The following is an 18669-nucleotide window of genomic DNA, read 5'->3' on the forward strand; positions in this document are numbered from 1 at the left end:
CCCAGAAGGGGGTGGGCTATGGGCAGATTTCACCCTACAGTATTTTTAGTCGACCAATGAGGAACATGTGTACCAAGTTTCGTGAGAATCACTCCAGCCGTTCGGACGTGATGCTGGAACATACACACACACATTGAATTTTATATATATATAGATGTATATGGTTTTCACCTCAAGGTAAAAGCCTAGCATACCAAAACATGCCAGCTCCTCACTTTTGGCTATCCACCATGTATCCCATCATGCAGAGGTGAGACACTTTTAATTAATACATTGAAATTTGCAGTATTGTACTGCCCATTGGTTCTGCACTCTGTGCAATTTGAAATGTGGTGTATTGGCACCCCCTAGTGACACAGACAGCATAAAGTTAAGGCCTACAATTAAAACAGCCGAAGTGTATTTTAATTAGCACTGATTAAATCAAGTTGTTTATTTCTATTGTGTATGTACTCTCAAGAAATGTTACCAGCAAATAATTATTGACCCTTCTAAGCATAGATGAAGTACTATGATAGTTCTCATTATGTTACAGCTAATAATGTTTGTCAGATCTAGTCTGTAGACATTCAATTTATATTGAGCAGAAGAATGGCACAGCGCTTTGTGCTGCTGTTTCACACTTCCTGAGACCTGAGCTTGCTCACTGGCTCCATTAAATTGCCTCATTTTATTTGTTGTGTGGGTTTTCTTCAGGTGCCCCTAATTTCCTCCCACACCTCACAAACATTCACATTTGATACACTCATTTCTTTAAACTGCCACGGTATGAGGTTACATTTGTATGTTAATGTGTGTGAGGGTAATCTTAACATGGACTTAATTCTGTCCAGAGTTGATTCCTGACTTATACCGAAGTGTTGCATTTTTTGATGTTTAAGAACCAAAAGCTGAGGTCATTCTTGATTTACCCATCTAACTTTCATCTTTTTGGTGTCTTCAGCAGAGGTTTATGAGCCGTGCCACAACCCAGGTGCCCCATCATTCAGCATTCAGACTACAGAAAAGAGGTTCTACCAGCCTGGAGAGATGCTGAGATTTTCGTGTTACAATGGTTATCAGCTGGTGGGAGAATCTGTCTTAAGGTGCATCCCAGGACATCCTTCCCAGTGGAGCAGTCCACCACCTGTATGCCAAGGTGATAATAGATAAACAGGACAAGCAGCAGCCATTCCATTTTTAGGAATACATAGGCATTTACCCCTTTAATGATATGGATGACTTTATACTTTAGCAGTAAATCAGGTGTTGCTATTTGCCAGTTATGTATAACCCATAGTTCCAAATGTAAAGCCATTTCTTACAGTCTTGAATTGGAAATGACATACCATATTACATAGCTAGTGACACTGTGATTCAGTGTGGAAAAACACAGGCAAATTCCAAAAGCCAGTGGCATAGTCCCCAAAAAGGTGCTCACAGCAGACACCACTTGATTCAATGTTGAGGTACTGCTTTAAGCTTCTACCAGTGCACATTGTGAAAATAAGTGCATAACAGAGAGTGTTAGAAAACTTTCAATCAAAACGCTAACACATAAAGCCACTGTTGCTTGCTTCTTTCATAAATTGGGTTAAATGTCCACAAGATAGTCCAAAATCAGGTCATAGTTTGGACAATTTGCTGCACAATAAGTAAGAAGTCAGGCCTTACCAGCAATACAATGTGTTCTTCACTTATGCTATCCAGCACCTAGTTTTAAAAGACATGTTTTTTCTTTTCTAGCTTCCAACCCTGAGTATTTAAATGAACGCCAATTAGATGGTAAGTTGGATCCTTTCAGCCTTTTAATTTTATATTGTCATTGTAATGATTGTTCTCAGTAATACCTGGTACTGTTTCGTCTCTCCCTTGCTTTCCGTTTATCTCAAGTAAATTCAAAGGCGGTGTGCTGAATAGACACATGTATTCAAACCAAAATATTAATGTTAAACAAATACTGCAAAGCCAAATGTTTCCAAACAAATATTAACACAGAAAACATTTTGTTTTCTCTCAGTGTCTCTATGTCCTAATGGAATTGAAACAAATTATATCCATGAGCATGATACAAGCACCATTCCTGCAAACATTGGCTTATAAAAAACACATAGTAACTTATAATAAAATATTTACAAAACAAATCTAGGAAAAATGGCAATGATACTGAAAATAACAGGAAGAATTACAGTATATTGACATATAAATCCATTCATCTATTGTTTTACCCCCTCCCCTTATCTATTTTAGGGGTATAACCAACTGAGCATGTGTTATTGGTGGGTGCCAGGGCAGTGTAGTGGTTATTACTGCTACATCACTGCTCTAGGGATAGGAGTTCCACTCCCACACCGTCACTCTGTGGCACTTACATATTCTTCACATGTCCCTGTGGGCATTCTTTAGCTGCTCCAGATTCTTCTCAAATGCCAATAATGTACATATTATTTGTAGATCTTGGCATGTAAAACCACTGTAGAGTTGGTTGTTGCTTTGTGGAATAACATTTGACGCTGTCAGGGTAGGCTGTGGTGCCTTGTCACCCTGATCTTGACAAAGCTCTGAAAATAGATGAATTCATCACGTGTTAAAATGCCACATTGAAATGTAGCATCAAGGAGACAATACGAAGGAACAGCTTGTAGTGTAATACACAATTACACCCTAATGCTGGCCTGAAAAAAAAATGAAAACTAATGGCAGAACTATGCTTATCTTGCAAAAGTTTGCCTCACCCCAATACTAACACAGTTAGCGTGGGCAAGTCCTTACATAACTACCTCCTAAACACAATACTGCTGAAAAGAAAATTAAATAGGAAACAGTCCTGAACAAAAAGAGCAGGAGTACCAAAGAAGTGTTAAAGAACAGGCTTATTTAAAAATAAAGATCTATAAAGCAATCCAACCACACTCCCAGGTGAGTTTTATATAGTTTTCCAAAATGTCTGGCAAACAAAATGATCTAATAAGCCTATTCCCCCATGGCCTCATGACACATCCTGGGCCATCCTGGGACCGTGGAAACCATGGAAGATCTTCAGCAAACAAACAAAAAGATAAAAAGGCACAAAACAGTTAAGAAGATGCAGCAGAGCCAGATAGTCTCCAGAATTACATAAACAGTCAAGGGAATCCTATTCCAAAGTCAAGAAAACAAAACAGACCACAGTGCCCTTCTGCAGTGCCAGGCTTACTGTACTCCTGAGTTCTGATTTCAGTTCCCTGGAGGCCAAGAAACTGGAAATTCTCCTGGGCTGCCTGCCAAACCTACTTGATCTTAGCAGCTAGATTCTAACAGCTTGGGGGACGTATCGCTGCCATTTATGAATTCCGTTCACTTCAGTTTGTTTACAGCTCCACTTAGCAGTAAGGCTCTGAGTGTTTCACAGATTTACCATTATACAACAATTAAACACAATTAAATTAAATTAAATACAAATTATTAACCATAATGCGCAATGTCCATAATGAACTTTCTTTATACAGTATGTAGCACACTTTTTTATTTTAACTTTAAAAACCTCAAGATATATAAAGAAAAATACAGTAATTCTTCTTTAGCAACGTCAGTAATCAGATTGGCAAATAAAACTAACAGAACTGCCAATTCATTCTGCAGCCACATTTTCTCAAACTAAAAAAAATACACAACAACCTGATATATATACTCACTGTCCACTTTATTAGGTACACCTCTTCAACTGCTTGTAACACAAGTATATAATCAGCCAATTATATGGCAGCAACTCAATGCATTTAGGCATGCAGACAATGTCAAGACAACCTGCTGAAGTTGAAACTGAGCATTAGAATAGGGAAGAAAGGAGATTTAAGTGAGTTTGAATGAGGCATGTTTGTTGGTGCCAGACGAGCTGGTCTGAGTGTTTCAGAAACCGCTGATCTACTGGGATTTTTACACTTTACCCTAGCTAGGGTTTACAGAGAATGGTCCAAAAAGGGAAAATGTCCAGTGAGCAGCAGTTCTCTGAGTGAAAATGCCTTACTGAAGCCATAGGTCAGAGGAGAAAGGCCAGACTGGTTTTAGCTGATAGAAAGTCAACAGTAATTCAGATAACCACTTATTATAAGTGAAATATGCATAAGAGCATCACTGAACACACAACATGTTGAACCTTAAAGCAGATGGGATACAGAAGCAGGAAACCAGACTGGGTGCCACTCCTGTCAGCTAAGAAAAGGCAATAGAGACTACAATTCACACAAGTTCACCAAAATTGAACAAAAGAAGATTGAAAATACATTGACTGGTCTGATGAGTCTCAACTTCTGCTGACAAATTTAGATGGTAGGGTCAGAATTTGGCTTTAACAACATGAAATCATGGATCCATCCTGTCTTGTATCAAAGATTCAGGCTGGTGCTGGTGGTATAATGGTGTGGGGGATATTTTCACTTTCCGCCCCTTAGTATCAACTGAGCATCGTTTAAATGCCACAGGCTATCTGAGTATTGTTGCTGACCATGTTCCACCCTTTATGAACGCAGTGTATCCATTTTCTGATGGTTACTTCCAGCAGGATAATGTGCCATGTCAAAAAGTTCAGATATCTCACACTAGTTTATTGAAGATGACAGTGAATTCACTGTACTGAAATGGCCTCCTTAGTCACCAGGGGCCTCATGTTTAACACCGTGCGTAGAACTCGCACTATAACATGGCGTAAGCACAAAAGCCGAAATGTGCTTACGCACAGAAAAATGCAGATGCAGGAATCTGTGCGTACTCCAACTTCCACGTTCTTCCACTACATAAATCCCGATCAGCGTGAAAAGGAACGCTCGTGCACGCGCTTTTTGTAACGCCCCAACTCCTCCCAGAATTACTCCTCTTTGAATATGCAAATCAATATAAATCGCCCTTAAGCTCAGCCTTCTGTGAAAAGACAATGGAAAAAGCACAGGGGAAAATATAAGAATTTCAGCGAATACCAAGTGGAGGCAAAGGAAAAACATACTATTTGTTCAAATAAACCGTGGTATAATCAACAAAATGAAGTTGATCGAGTGACATAGCGTGTTGGAGAAACTTGAAAGCTCACATTCTCAAAATCGCACAGTGCCGGAAATAAAAAAGAAGTCATGTATCAAAGTCGCCGTGAAAAGGCGAGTTGTAGCCCACTGTCTGAGTGTCATGTGAAAGCTTATTAGGGTACAGAGAAAAAAAGGCACACAGTGGGGGAAAAAGCACGAAATGTCAACTTCAATCTCGACATTTCCACTTTAATCATGTAGTTTATTTTGTCATTAAAGTAGAAAATCATAAACTTCATCTTAAAATCATTTTCTCAAATCACATCGTAATTAAAGTAGCACGTTAAATGCTTTGTTTTGTATTTGATCTTCAAACCGGCTCTCTTCCTCCAACTGGACGCAGAATCCATTACATTCGTGATATTACAGCTCTCTGAATAACTAAAATACTGAGATGTATACGTGATATCATTTTTATGATGATAGGAGTTAAAGTACGTTATTAAACATGTGTTTCACTTTGATGAAATAATTTATTGCAGCAGTACTCAGGGGCGGCTCTAGGCTTGTGGTGGCACTGGGCAGAGGAAGAATCGGTGGCTCCTTCGCCCGCCAATGTCAGTAAGGTATCTTATGCACGATGGATGTCCACGTCCATTGCAGACACTGCATAACCGCCTCGTGCTCATGACACAAGCATTTAACTTTTGCCGAAATTTATCGCTGCGTTTTTAGCTGTGTTGTTATTTTCTCTTTCTGTTTTATATTCAGTATATATTGGCGTAGCCGCCACTGCAGTCCTTGCTTTTCTTTCCCCAAGTAACCGATCGCCACACAATCAGCTCTGTAATAGAAGTTAAGCCATCTGTAAGCTTAGCGCCAATTCTTCAAAACATTTAAGGAACATTGAAATATCTTTGTAGTACATGTTTAATTATTCTATCCTTCACGACACTCCCAGTGAAGAATATAGATTATTTAAATGAAGTTAAAGTTTTATCTGTATGATTTAATAAACATATTTTGCTGCATTTCACCTTAAAATGATATCGTCATCATATGTAAATACGCGCTTTATAAAGTGGCTCAGGTTGTGCGATATTATAACTGTAGTGCAAGTTTACAGTGGGGTGATTGTACTTATAAGTACACACAGTTCTACAAGGTGCAATTGACTGAGTGCATTTCAAGTTCTTGGGATGAAACTGTTTCTGAACCCCGAGGTCCGTATGGGAAAGGCTTTAAAACATTTTGCAGTGGCTGAGACAGCGTGTCCTTGAAGCTATATACCGATAATTCTCTTTCCGATCAGCTGCTGCTGGGATTCACACTCAGATACAGTCATATAAATACTCCGAGTGGTGCAGTGAGAGTAATATGGAAAAAGATGATCCGCTGTGGCAACTCCTAACGGGAGCAGCTGAAAGAAGAAGGTGCAGTGAGAGTAAGAACGCTAAAGCAGGTATGGTATTTGGAATACTATGGCTGTTCCCTGGACCATCATATTGTTACAAGTTAATTACAATCAGATGTGTTACACTAATAAACAATATGCGGTTAGTTTCAGTGTATTTATAAAGCCGCGTCAGGAAAATAATGAGTAACCACACAGGAACAGTACCATTGCTTTGACGCTGGGTGCCGCCAGTCTGCAAAACTGAGCGGAGAACTTGCGTACAACAAGGCATGAGGTACCGTGGAAAAATGCGTGGCTTTATGGCAAGTGTAGGTTTGATACATCGCGATTTGAACGTGGAAAAGTTCTTACGCAACATTTCTGTGCGTACGCACCGTTTATACATGAGGCCCCAGGTCTCAATCCAATAGAGCTCCTTTGGGATGTGGTGGAGGGGAGATTTGCATCATGGACGTGCACCCGACAAATCTGCAGCCATCTGCGTAATGCTATCATGTCAATATGGACCAAAATCCCTGAGAAATGTTTCCAGCACCTTGTTGATTCTATGCCATGAAAGATTACGGCAGTTCTGAAAGCAAAAGGTGGTCCAACCCCCCCCTAATGTTCTAAAGTGGCCAGTGAGTGTAGATACAAAAAGGAAGATAAAGTGCTTGTTCTCATTCAGAATAATCCCCACAAATTATTACCTCACACGCAAGGACTTGCTTCAGTTGGAGAAAGAGTGAGCCGTGTAAAGTTTAAAGTAAGAATTCTGGGAACAAGAAGCCAATAGAACTGAAGTAGTGGCATGACTGAGGGGATGCTACAGAGAACCTCTCTGCTGATGCTAAAAACTCAACTGTAATAAATGTATACTTTCCATATGGGAGAAGATTTAACTGTGATACAAAAGGATAACTGATAAACTTAATTGAGAGAAATAAGAAATTTGTAATTTCCCATGGAAAACAACAATAACAAAAACATAAAATAATTTGTATACCCAGTGTATAAAATTCAGGTCTATCCACACGAAATCATGGAGGCTTGCAGAGCTCCCTTTCGTAAAAAAAGTAAAGCTGATACAGAGCTGGCATCATCAGGAAATCCAGACGTGATACCCTGTCACCTAATCGTATTAGATCCAAACCTGCTGCAAATATGTGATTCTGCTTTGATTTCAGATGATTAAACAAATGCTCCAAACATAACAGCATATTTACTGACACTATTTGTTATGTTGTAGCCTATGTCCCTCCCCTGGCTTGAGCTCAGATTCCTTTTCTAAGGTCTTTTTTTGTTCTTGTTTGATTCATTTGTTAATGCTAATATTTCTATTTATTATTTGTATTAATTTCTATGAGTCTATGCATGTTCTCTTATGTTTCATGTGTTTTGGGTGTCGGGCCACCTGTACATCTTTGTCAAGGGATCGCCCTCAAACCTATAAAGGCTGAAGGAACACACAGTCCTTTGGGGTACTTTGTATGTGTTTAGCATTGGTGAGTTCTCTGTGATTATTGCTTTGATTTGGTATTGATTATCTGGGATATTTGATCTCTTTGCTCTGTTTCTCAACCTCTCCTTGGTCAGTTGTTATAGTTGTTTTACAGTTGTTATACCGCTCCTTGTGACCCTTCTCCTGGCTTGAAACGGCATGATTATAATATGTGCTATCGATCCTCATAAAGGCAGCAAAAAGAAAAAAAAATAATAAATAATCTGGAGTGTGAGCGACCCTACTTTCCTATCAGACACAACAACAAAAACAGGACACGCCAACAGAAGCAAATGTAACAATGGAATGAAAATGTGTTAATATAAAAACTGAAAATACCCCCTCCCACCAAATTACAATATAAAACACTCAAAAAATAAGCCACTAATACACAAATAATAATTATGCTAATGACTTAACAGCAAATAAAAGTCCTTTAAATGTCTGTCACAAGAAGTAACGTTTTTCTTTCTTTAATCTGAGGATTTTGAAGAGCCAAACCTCAGATCCAAGGGAAACCATTACTCACCATCACCTCTCACAAATTCACCATCCAAAAAAACAAAAGAGGGTCTATCAATCTGTTCAGTTTCTGTTTTCCATCTGTAACATGAACCTGGCTTTGTGTAGTTGGTGTAGTTCGTCCCTTGATACAAGTGACTTCCTCCACTTTCTCTCTGTCACGATTTATTTTTGCTTTCACTACTGTACTTTATTCCTTTGAGGTATGGTTAGCCCGCCCCCCTTTTAGCTCTCATTGGGCCTCCAAGCCAGATGCTCCTTCCAAGGTAGTCCTTAGGCTTTAAATGCCATTTCAGACTGCCTGATGAAAGGTACAAACAGACACAGACCAAATTCACATGACAACTGTTGGTTTTGTTGACAACATTGCCTTTTTTTGGGATTTGTTTGCCAGTGGATTGCCTGTTGTACTAAGAAGGGTGAAATGACACCTTTTATTGGCTAACTAAATAGATTACAAAAGCCAATAAATGGTGTCATTTCAACCTACTTTCTCCTGTATCAATCTATGACTAACACGGTACCTCTTGTGCTATAGGGAATTTATTATAATATTTTTTTTATTATTTTATAAAGATTCTTTGTTTTCCCTTTTGTTATACAAGCCATAGGTTTATAGGCACTCTTGTGAGACTTTTTGCAACAGGTTTTAGGACATTGGTCGAAGGAACTCCCAAGTCCAAGACACTATAAAAGCCAACTTACTTGCATTCTAAACTTCTAATGAGTTTGTAAGATTACTGTTTGTGCTTCCAAGGGTCAGCTCTAACATTCATCCTATATTGGCCCAAATTTATTAATAATAGGCCGAATACTAAAGTATCTGTGCATTGTCATAATTTTCAATACGCGGAAAACCAACTGTTATGTATATAAGCAGTACTGAAAAGTCTAAAAGAAGCTCCAAACTCCAAAAAAATTTAATTGGAAAATTATTTGGAGTACTGAATGGATATTTAATTAATTAAACCCCAGTTACAAAACTTGAAGAGGTTTTCCTTATCCTGAAACACAGTGTTAGAGCTAGTTAGTCATTACCAGTAGCGGAGCAGGGCTTTTCAAAGGGGGGACAAGCTCTTTAGTGGGCCCTCCTCAAGCCTCACCCTTGAGCCCAGCACACAACGTATACAAATCCCACGTGGACAGGTTTAGCATATGATTGATTTGAGTTACTATGACATCTGGAGTAAGGGTCTGATTTTAGAACCCGTGTGGATCGGCAGGGTAGCTTTCTTGAATATTAATCCCGAACAAGAGTGCTAGGTTATCATTTTTTGTCCTGGTAGACTGTAATGGGCCACCAGCACTGTTGCTTTTATCATTTGCTACACATTAATTTTTCTGTTATTATTATAGATTTCAACTGCATCTGTTGCACTGTTTTGTTTTTATTTGCTTGGTTGCTTTCTTCATCAGATGATCTGTCTCTCTCCTCCTCCTCACTTTACTCTTCTTTGTGCACTTTGTTATTCCCTCTTTGACAAGCTGTAGCAGTTGGTTGGGTTGAAGCAACATGTTTTTAAGCAGAATCAAGGTTGAGGTAAAAAGATCTCTTTCTTGCTGTTTTGTGTGCTCCATCAACTCTGACATGTGCTTACCCGTTTTCTAGCAGGATAGCATGTGAGGGCGACTTATGGCGATGTGATGTGTTTAAGCAATCAGAATGTATCCTTTTTAAACTTAAAAACTGCATATACTGTATATTGCTTATATGTGGCTTTAAATTATGATGTACCAGAATGTTATTAGATAAACTTTATTTATTTAGTTATGGCCTCCTCTCCTGGCTCAGTCATTTCTTATTGCAGATATTTTATTCTGAAGTTTGAAGTGGCACTTCCTGCTTTAACAAAATATGGCAAAAACTGCTTGATTGCCTGGGGTGAATTTACAAGATACTATTTCTAGACTTGAAAAAATGCCCTATATTCATATTAATTATAAGAAACTCTGACTTTACATAAGAATTTATTGTTTAGATGGAGTACTCAGAAACCCACTTAGGTGCTGCATTATCACATGAATATCAAAGTAAAAGGCTTTTTCCCTGACAAAGCAGCTATTTCATACTCGAAAAGGTTACAGTCACATTGACAGTTGAACCGCTTCAATATTATTTGTGTTGCTCTATAGATTAATAAATGTAACATTCTTACAGTCAGATTTAATTGTGATAAAGTTAAAGTAAAACAAGGCCAGTGTAAAATGGTGTAAAGAAAAAAAAACACAAGTAGATACTAATCATGAACAGAATTAAATATCAGGAAAACCAAAACTCTTGAGAAAAGTTACAGGCTTCATGATAAAGCTGACTTCACACTAAAGCAACTAGCAGCATCTTTCTTATTAAAAGTTCACGTTGCCCAGCAAGCACACTTTCATACTACCAATCGATGCAAGCATATCATTTCATACAATTTATACAGTATTTACTATCAACCACCATTTTCAATACACAGAAGGACATGCTGGTATTTTAATTGTAGATACCCCAGGGGACAATTTGGTGCCCCACCCAGGATGGGATGCCATAATGGAAGGATGGACTAAATCGGGGCAATACCTGGTTAGGATGTCTTATGATCCCATCCTGGATGGGATCCCCAAAGAATACAAGAACTGTCAGGAGAGCACATCAGGGAGCAGTTCATTCCCCACTTTAATAGGTGGCAGTGTCCCTCATATAGAGTCCCAGTTTGGACGCCCATAGGGCTACATGAGATTTGGAGTTCAGAGGAGTAGCACTGTGGGAATCCCAGCCGGAGGAGGAGGCTTTGTCATAACCTGGAAGTGCTACCAACAGGCTACCCCACGTCAACGGAAGTAGTCCCGGGTCCTCAATAAAAGGGAATACACTGCCTTGTCCAGATGAGTCAGAGCTGGAAGGAACACTGGACTGGAGGACAGTAGTGAGGTAGAGAGTGGACATGAAAGAGGAGAGAAAGCGACTTGTGATTTGTGTTTCTATAAACAAAGTATTCTTGCAATAAACACCATTTGTTTGAACCCAGGACTGTCTTTTGTGGTCATCTTTGAGACTTGGGGCTCTCTGGTGCCTCCTAGCCTTCACATAATATATTTTCTGTGATAATAAATTCTTATTAAACCAGTTTCAATTTACAAAACATGAATACTTTTTAAGTACTGAACCACCACCAGTGATCATCATATGCAAGACTTTTAAATTTGGGAAAACAGCCACAGCACTGTAAGACAAAACTTTAAAGGGGTCTGCATTAAACATAAACCTTGATTTATTTATTTATTTATTTATTTTTGGCAATTTGCAAAATACAAGAGACTGTTTTTCTATTTGTAGGCATGGTTTATCTACTCAGTAGTAATGTTTTGAAAAATGGTTTGTAAGATTGCAGTCTAAGAAATAAAGAAGCAATGAATGAAATCTGAAATTATTATTCCTTTAATAACATATTTAAAATAATGATTGTGGTGCATGCATTTGAGACAGTGCTGACTAATTAAAGATGCATCAGTTATATTGGCTATGGGCTCTACAGATGAATTTCTCATTAGTCTGTTCGCTTCTTCCTCAATCCTACAGTATAACAGACTGGTGCCCCTTATCTCCCTTTTGAACATTTTGCCAAATGGGAAATCTGTCACAAGGTACTGTGTGCATCAGTTGTTATAGTACATTTAGACTTTAAACAGTTGATATTTCTGTTTCTCTCTTCCTAGTTGCCAAGGCATCAGTACATGATCCACTGGAGAAGAGTGGCACTGTGATGGCCATACTCATCCCCATCACCATTATTGTGCTAGCTGTTGCAGGGCTATATGTCTACTTCTCAAAGTAAGAATTTTGGGGAAAATTATCAAAAAGGGTATTATACAGTGCATCCGGAAAGTATTCACAGTGCATCACTTTTTCTACATTTTGTTATGTTATAGCGTTATTCCAAAATTGATTAAATTCATTTTTTTCCTCAGAATTCTACACTCAGTTCTACCCCATAATGACAATGTGAAAAAGTTTACTTGAGGTTTTTGCAAATTTATTAAAAATAAAAAAAACTGAGAAATCACATGTACATAAGTATTCACAGCCTTTGCTCAATACTTTGTCGATGCACCTTTGGCAGCAATTACAGCCTCAAGTCTTTTTGAATGTGATGCCACAAGCTTGGCACACCTATCCTTGGCCAGTTTCGTCCATTCCTCTTTGCAGCACCTCTCAAGCTCCATCAGGTTGGATGGGAAGCGTCGGTGCACAGCCATTTTAAGATCTCTCCAGAGATGTTCAATCAGATTCAAGTCTGGGCTCTGGCTGGGCCACTCAAGGACATTCACAGAGTTGTCCTGAAGCCACTCCTTTGATATCTTGGCTGTGTGCTTAGGGTCGTTGTCCTGCTGAAAGATGAACCGTCGCCCCAGTCTGAGGTCAAGAGCGCTCTGGAGCAGGTTTTCATCCAAGATGTCTCTGTACATTGCTGCAGTCATCTTTCCCTTTATCCTGACTAGTCTCCCAGTTCCTGCCGCTGAAAAACATCCCCACAGCATGATGCTGCCACCACCATGCTTCACTGTAGGGATGGTATTGGCCTGATGATGAGCGGTGCCTGGTTTTCTCCAAACATGATGCCTGACATTCACACCAAAGAGTTCAATCTTTGCCTCATCAGACCAGAGAATTTTGTTTCTCATGGTCTGAGAGTCCTTCAGGTGCCTTTTGGCAAACTCCAGGTGGGCTGCCATGTGCCTTTTACTAAGAAGTGGCTTCCATCTGGCCACTGTACCATACAGGCCTGATTGGTGGATTACTGCAGAGATGGTTGTCCTTCTGGAAGGTTCTCCTCTCTCCAAAGAGGACCTCTGGAGCTCTGACAGAGTGACCATCGGGTTCTTGATCACTTCCCTGACTAAGGCCCTTTTCCCCCAATCGCTCAGTTTAGATGGCCGGCCAGCTCTAGGAAGAGTCCTGGTGGTTTCGAACTTCTTCCACTTACGGATGATGGAGGCCACTGTGCTCATTGGGACCTTCAAAGCAGCAGAAAGTTTTCTGTAACCTTCCCCAGATTTGTGCCTCGAGACAATCCTGTCTCGGAGGTCTACAGACAATTCCTTTGACTTCATGCTTGGTTTGTGCTTTGACATGAACTGTCAACTGTGGGACCTTATATAGACAGGTGTGTGCCTTTCCAAATCAAGTCCAATCAACTGAATTTACCACAGGTGGACTCCAATTGCAGAAACATCTCAAGGATGATCAGGGGAAACAGGATGCACCTGAGCTCAATTTTGAACTTCATGGCAAGTAAACTTTTTTCACGTTGTCATTATGGGGTGTTGTGTGTAGGAAAAAAATGAATTTAATCCATTTTGGAATAAGGCTGTAACATAACAAAATGTGGAAAAATTGATGCGCCGTGAATACTTTCCGGATGTACTGTATTTTGACTGTTATTCAATTGCTGGTGTTACTGATGCCCAATAGTATATTGAAGGCAAACTGTCTTGGAAAGGATTATTTCTTTTTTAATCTATGGACACCAAAAAACAGTGACTATTGTGCCTGTGGCCCCAGGCTGTGTTTCTTAATGTAAAGTGACTGAGTATGAATTAGCATCATTGTGATGTGTTATATTTCTTGGGGGATAGCGTATAACTTTACAGAAGTCGTTATCCAGTGATATTCAATTATTCTCTAAAATTTAACTTATCAAAAAGTTATAGAGTTGACACATAGTCCAGAGATTTTTTAGCACATTTCAAATAAAGAAGTCTAATGGCCACTTTGAGTCCATTCCAAGTTATGGTACAAAGCCTTTAAAGTGCGACATGCAACTGCACTTATTGGTGTCATTTCCAATACACTTTTTTTCTAGTTGTTTCCTTCTGCATAATTTCCAAAATGTATTTCTGTGGAAAATCACTTGATAGAATGATAACCTCTGTGTCATTACAATTAAGTACCTCATAACATATTCATAATGAGATTTGTTGAAAAGAAAGCTTTAAGGACTTGCAGTCAGGTTAGATGTGGTTTCTCCTAAGTATTCTGTCATTTAAAACATTTTGTCTCATGATTATATAAACAACATACATTAAATATATTGTGCCAAATAAACAGAAGCCTATAGTGTTTATTATTATTAGTAGTATCATCATCATTAATAATAATAATAATAATAATAATAATAATAATAGTAGTAGTAGTAGTAGTAGTAGTAGAATAGTTAATATAATATATTTCTAAAATTCTTAACTCTCTCCAGGATCAAAAAACAATTTGGTAAAACCTGCCTGATTGTCTGGGGTGAATTTTAAAAGATACTATTTCTAGAATTGAAAAAATGGCCCATATTCATATTAATTGTAAGAAACTCTGACTTTACAAAGTAAGAGGCTTTTTCCCAGACAAAGCAACTATTTCATACTCAAAAAAGTTACAGTCACATTGACAGCTGAACCACTTCAATATTATTTGTGGTGCTCTATAGATTAATAAATGTAACCTTCTCACAGTCAGATTTGAAAACTTATATTTACTGGTGTGAAGTTACACCCATCACAAGAAAATACAAGAACTATCTATCTATCTATCTATCTATCTATCTATCTATCTATCTATCTATCTATCTATCTATCTATCATGTATATCCATTAATATTTTTGTTCAGATAGCAGAGACTAAGAGCGGCACGGTGGCGCTTCCCGGGTCCTCCCTACGTGGAGTTTGCATGTTCTCCCCATGTCTGCGTGGGTTTCCTCCCACAGTCCAAAGACATGCAGGTTAGGTGGATTGGCGATTCTAAATTGGCCCTAGTGTATGTTTGTGTGTGTCCTGTGGTGGGTTGGCACACTGCCCAGGATTGGTTCCTGCCCTGTGTTGGCTGGGATTGGCTCCAGAAGACCCCTGTGTTCGGATTCAGCGGGTTTGAAGATGGATGGATGGATAGCAGAGACTATGGCTATTTTCTTTTATACTTCCTTCCTTCCACAACCCAGACCTTTGAATATTGTATTAGACAAATGATATATAAAAAACATGAAATATAACAAATGTTTCAGTTACAAAAATATTTTTGGGTATGATGCTAGAAAATAGTGACATTTTGTTTCATGATTATATAAACAACATCCATTAAATAAACAGAAGCCTATAGTGTTTATTATTAGTAGTATCCTCATCATTAATTAATAATAACAATGATAATAATAGTAGTATAGTTAATACAGTATATTTTTAACTCTCTCCAGGAATTGGCTGATATGCTGTTGTTTCCTCTGTATTTGTGAGACTAAGTCTTGTATAATGTCAAGGGCTCTATCCTATTCGCTACTACTTTAGTTTTTCTGAAATTATAAATGTTATTTATCTCAAATGGTTTGTTCTTTTCTTATTCTCATGTATTGCAGGGTTCAGAGGAAAACGTTTAGGTTACATCTGCCCAGCAGCCACCCATACAATCACATCACAGTGGAGTCAGCCTTTGACAATCCTATATACGAGACAGGAGTAAGTAGCAACTCTTTTGAGTTGTGCCATTTGGATGCTAAGCATTCTATTTTCTGTTAATTATTTTTACCTTATCTCAGTCTCACATTTAAAGTCTCTGCGGCCTTTTGTGCTTCCATATGTTACATTTTAGCTGAACATGCAAGAAAGAATTTTCCTGGGCTCTGTACATGTGACAGTAGCGCTACTAGTACTACTCATTTCAGAACCTCAACATGCTAGGTGTTAACGCTGCCTTCAAGTATAATCGGAAGCGCTGCCTTCTAGTTTCATTTACGTCAGAGCATATTTCTACAAAATTTCATTTTATATATTCATTTAAATTATTTTTAAATCTTAATCTCATTTTATATTATTTAATATTGATATTTTAATACATTTCCCTGTGCACTCTCTTAAATTTCCATTGTAAATGTCAAGACTTCCTTAATCCCTTTTATTTATCAAAGTCAACATTAGGTTTTATTGTAAAAGAATGTATTAAAATGGATTAAATATTGATACTGACTTTAAAGGGAACCAGATTAAATATTGATCTTTGTATAGTTTATAACATAACAGTTGTTTCAATGTAGTTTCATGACTGTGGCTTAAAATGCCCTTGTATGAATTTTTGAAATTAGAACACTCTAACTTAACTCCGTTGAAAATTAACGGAAGTACCAATGTACAAAAGCATTTTCATCGACCTGTCAGGTTTTTCTGAAACCACTTTTCAGGATCTTAATTATAGTATTTTACTTAAAATTAAGTAAAGTGAAAAAAGGGAGTAAAACTAATGGAAGAGATCGGATGTTCTCTGTGTCCCTACTCCAAGCTACTGTATACTAGCAGAAAGTAGTCATTTAAACCTAAATTTAATTTCAGTTTCAGAATCAAAAGCCAATTGCAAAGGAAACTTTTGCTTCTGGCAGCACTACCGCCAAACACCCAGATACCCAATTGTCATAACATTTTAAATGTGTCAGCCACTCATTTCTTCATCAGGGTTTTTTATCTTTTATGCTCTACACATATCTTGGTAATTCTGTCATTCAAAAAAATGGCTGCACACTCCTCGTCATTCAATGCTGCAGGTATGTACAAACATAGGAGGCATTGGGCTCAGTTAAGTTTATATAACTTGGGGGAAAATAATCCTTAGTTGTGGCTGTTATTTAAATATGACAGCAGCCCCAGGGCATCACAGCCTACAATCACATACATGGAATGCACAACAAGAAAATGTCCAGCTTGTGAAACTTGTACTAGAGACAAGGAATGCGTCATATTCACTTACACTGGCAAGCTTCACACTAATAGTTTGTAGATCTCTCTATGTAAACAGTCAAGCACCCTTTCTAAGCGTGCACTGGCCACTTCTCTATGCTCAGTCGTCAAGCATTTTCAGACCAGCATCTCTGCAGGTACTTTGCCTCTTGTTTTTTTTGAACCCCTCTTCCTACATCTGCTTCATTGGGCCCTTGAGCAAGGCTTTTAACCTTCAATTGCTCCGTCCTGGGTATGACGTTAATCTGCATCCAGCCCTGCATGTAGGCCCTCCAACCTGCAGGGAAAAACTTGGGGGTTGGTGGCAGAATTGGCACTCCAGCCACCATAAAAAGCCTCATACTGGTTCCATTCCATCTAAACTAGTGTGGTGCTGAGGTATCACCCGTTGCATGGCTGCACTCAAGTCCTAATCTGGATCCTGAGTTGGTTTGTCATGTGGTGGGTTCAGCAATGCGCTGTATCAGCGTGTGCTCCAAACCTCCTCCTCCTCTTCTTACTTTGGCTACTTTTCTTTTTCTTCTTTTGTATTATTTCCCCTTTTCCATCACTTTTGATTGATCAAAGTCCAGTTCAGTTCTGGTGGTCATTTGGTGCCTAAAGCTCACTGCTGTCAGCTTAAAAAACTGTGGACCAATATTTGGAAAATCCAGCATCTTTTAGCACAGGCATCACAGTTAATTCCTGATGTTTGGTTCCTGCTCTCCAAGGTGCTTTTTTAAGCAGTTGCCAAATTGCAATGCATCCATGAGCCAGCCTGCATTACCCAGACCTGTGGCAACAAACACAATAATTGCACTGTGAAAACACACAAGCAGACAGATAATCTGTGCAAAGGTTTTGCATCGAACGTTTTGTTTCTAAATAATTTGAAATGAAATGTGAATAAACGTGACATTCCAGTGAGAAACCGATAAAACAAATGACACATGAAAAAATCAAACACATTGATTCAGCATCCAATTTGTTGGGAAAAAAATATGTGAACCTTTAGACTGCTTGGCACTATTTTATTGATTTCATGTTTCTCATTGTTCTCAGAAATCTCTTTTGACTGAGCCGACATGTATATGTTGACAAGCGTGTGTGGGGATGCAGCCTCAGACTGACTGTCATATCACGGATGAGAGTATCTAATGTAAAATACCCCTTAATGGAAATTAATATTCATGAAGTTTGCATACCGTTTCCAGCAAGAATAAAGAATGTTGGATCAATGCGTAACTGTAAATGCCATTAAAGTACACTTATTGTGTAATGTTTATTTGACAAGATTCTTTTTATCTGTTATTCAAGCTCAGATTTACAAAACACATACTGAACTGAATGAATTCAGAAATACAGATATTGTAATTTTATAGTGATCACAGGCATTCTTCTTGTCACTGTATTTGTTGGCAAATAGGTTTAAAAAAAATATGACGTTCCTCTTGACTGAAGCAATAGTCACAGAAAGAAGCAGAAACTTACAAGAAGATCAGGAGCTGCCTTTTCTGTCATCCGCAAGAGGCAGTAGAGCCAAACCCAA

General features: G+C 38.5%; 1 protein-coding gene across 4 annotated transcripts in view; it reads left to right on the forward strand.

Moving 5' to 3' along the window:
• sez6b (seizure related 6 homolog b) overlaps positions 1 to 18669 on the forward strand; it is a 618004-nt gene that overhangs the window by 588461 nt on the left and 10874 nt on the right. For 2 of the 4 annotated variants that reach the window (XM_039756704.1, XM_039756707.1), the window contains exons 13-16: positions 944 to 1138; positions 1726 to 1764; positions 12092 to 12206; positions 15773 to 15872. In XM_039756704.1, coding sequence (XP_039612638.1) covers positions 944 to 1138; positions 1726 to 1764; positions 12092 to 12206; positions 15773 to 15872 — 449 coding nt within the window. Of the gene's footprint in view, positions 1 to 943; positions 1139 to 1725; positions 1765 to 12091; positions 12207 to 15772; positions 15873 to 18182; positions 18281 to 18669 lie in introns of those variants that run through there. The other 2 variants (XM_039756706.1, XM_039756705.1) reach the window with 2 other exon arrangements.

This window comes from Polypterus senegalus, chromosome 6 (assembly GCF_016835505.1).
Source record: "Polypterus senegalus isolate Bchr_013 chromosome 6, ASM1683550v1, whole genome shotgun sequence".
Classification (NCBI taxonomy): Eukaryota; Metazoa; Chordata; class Cladistia; order Polypteriformes; family Polypteridae; genus Polypterus; species Polypterus senegalus.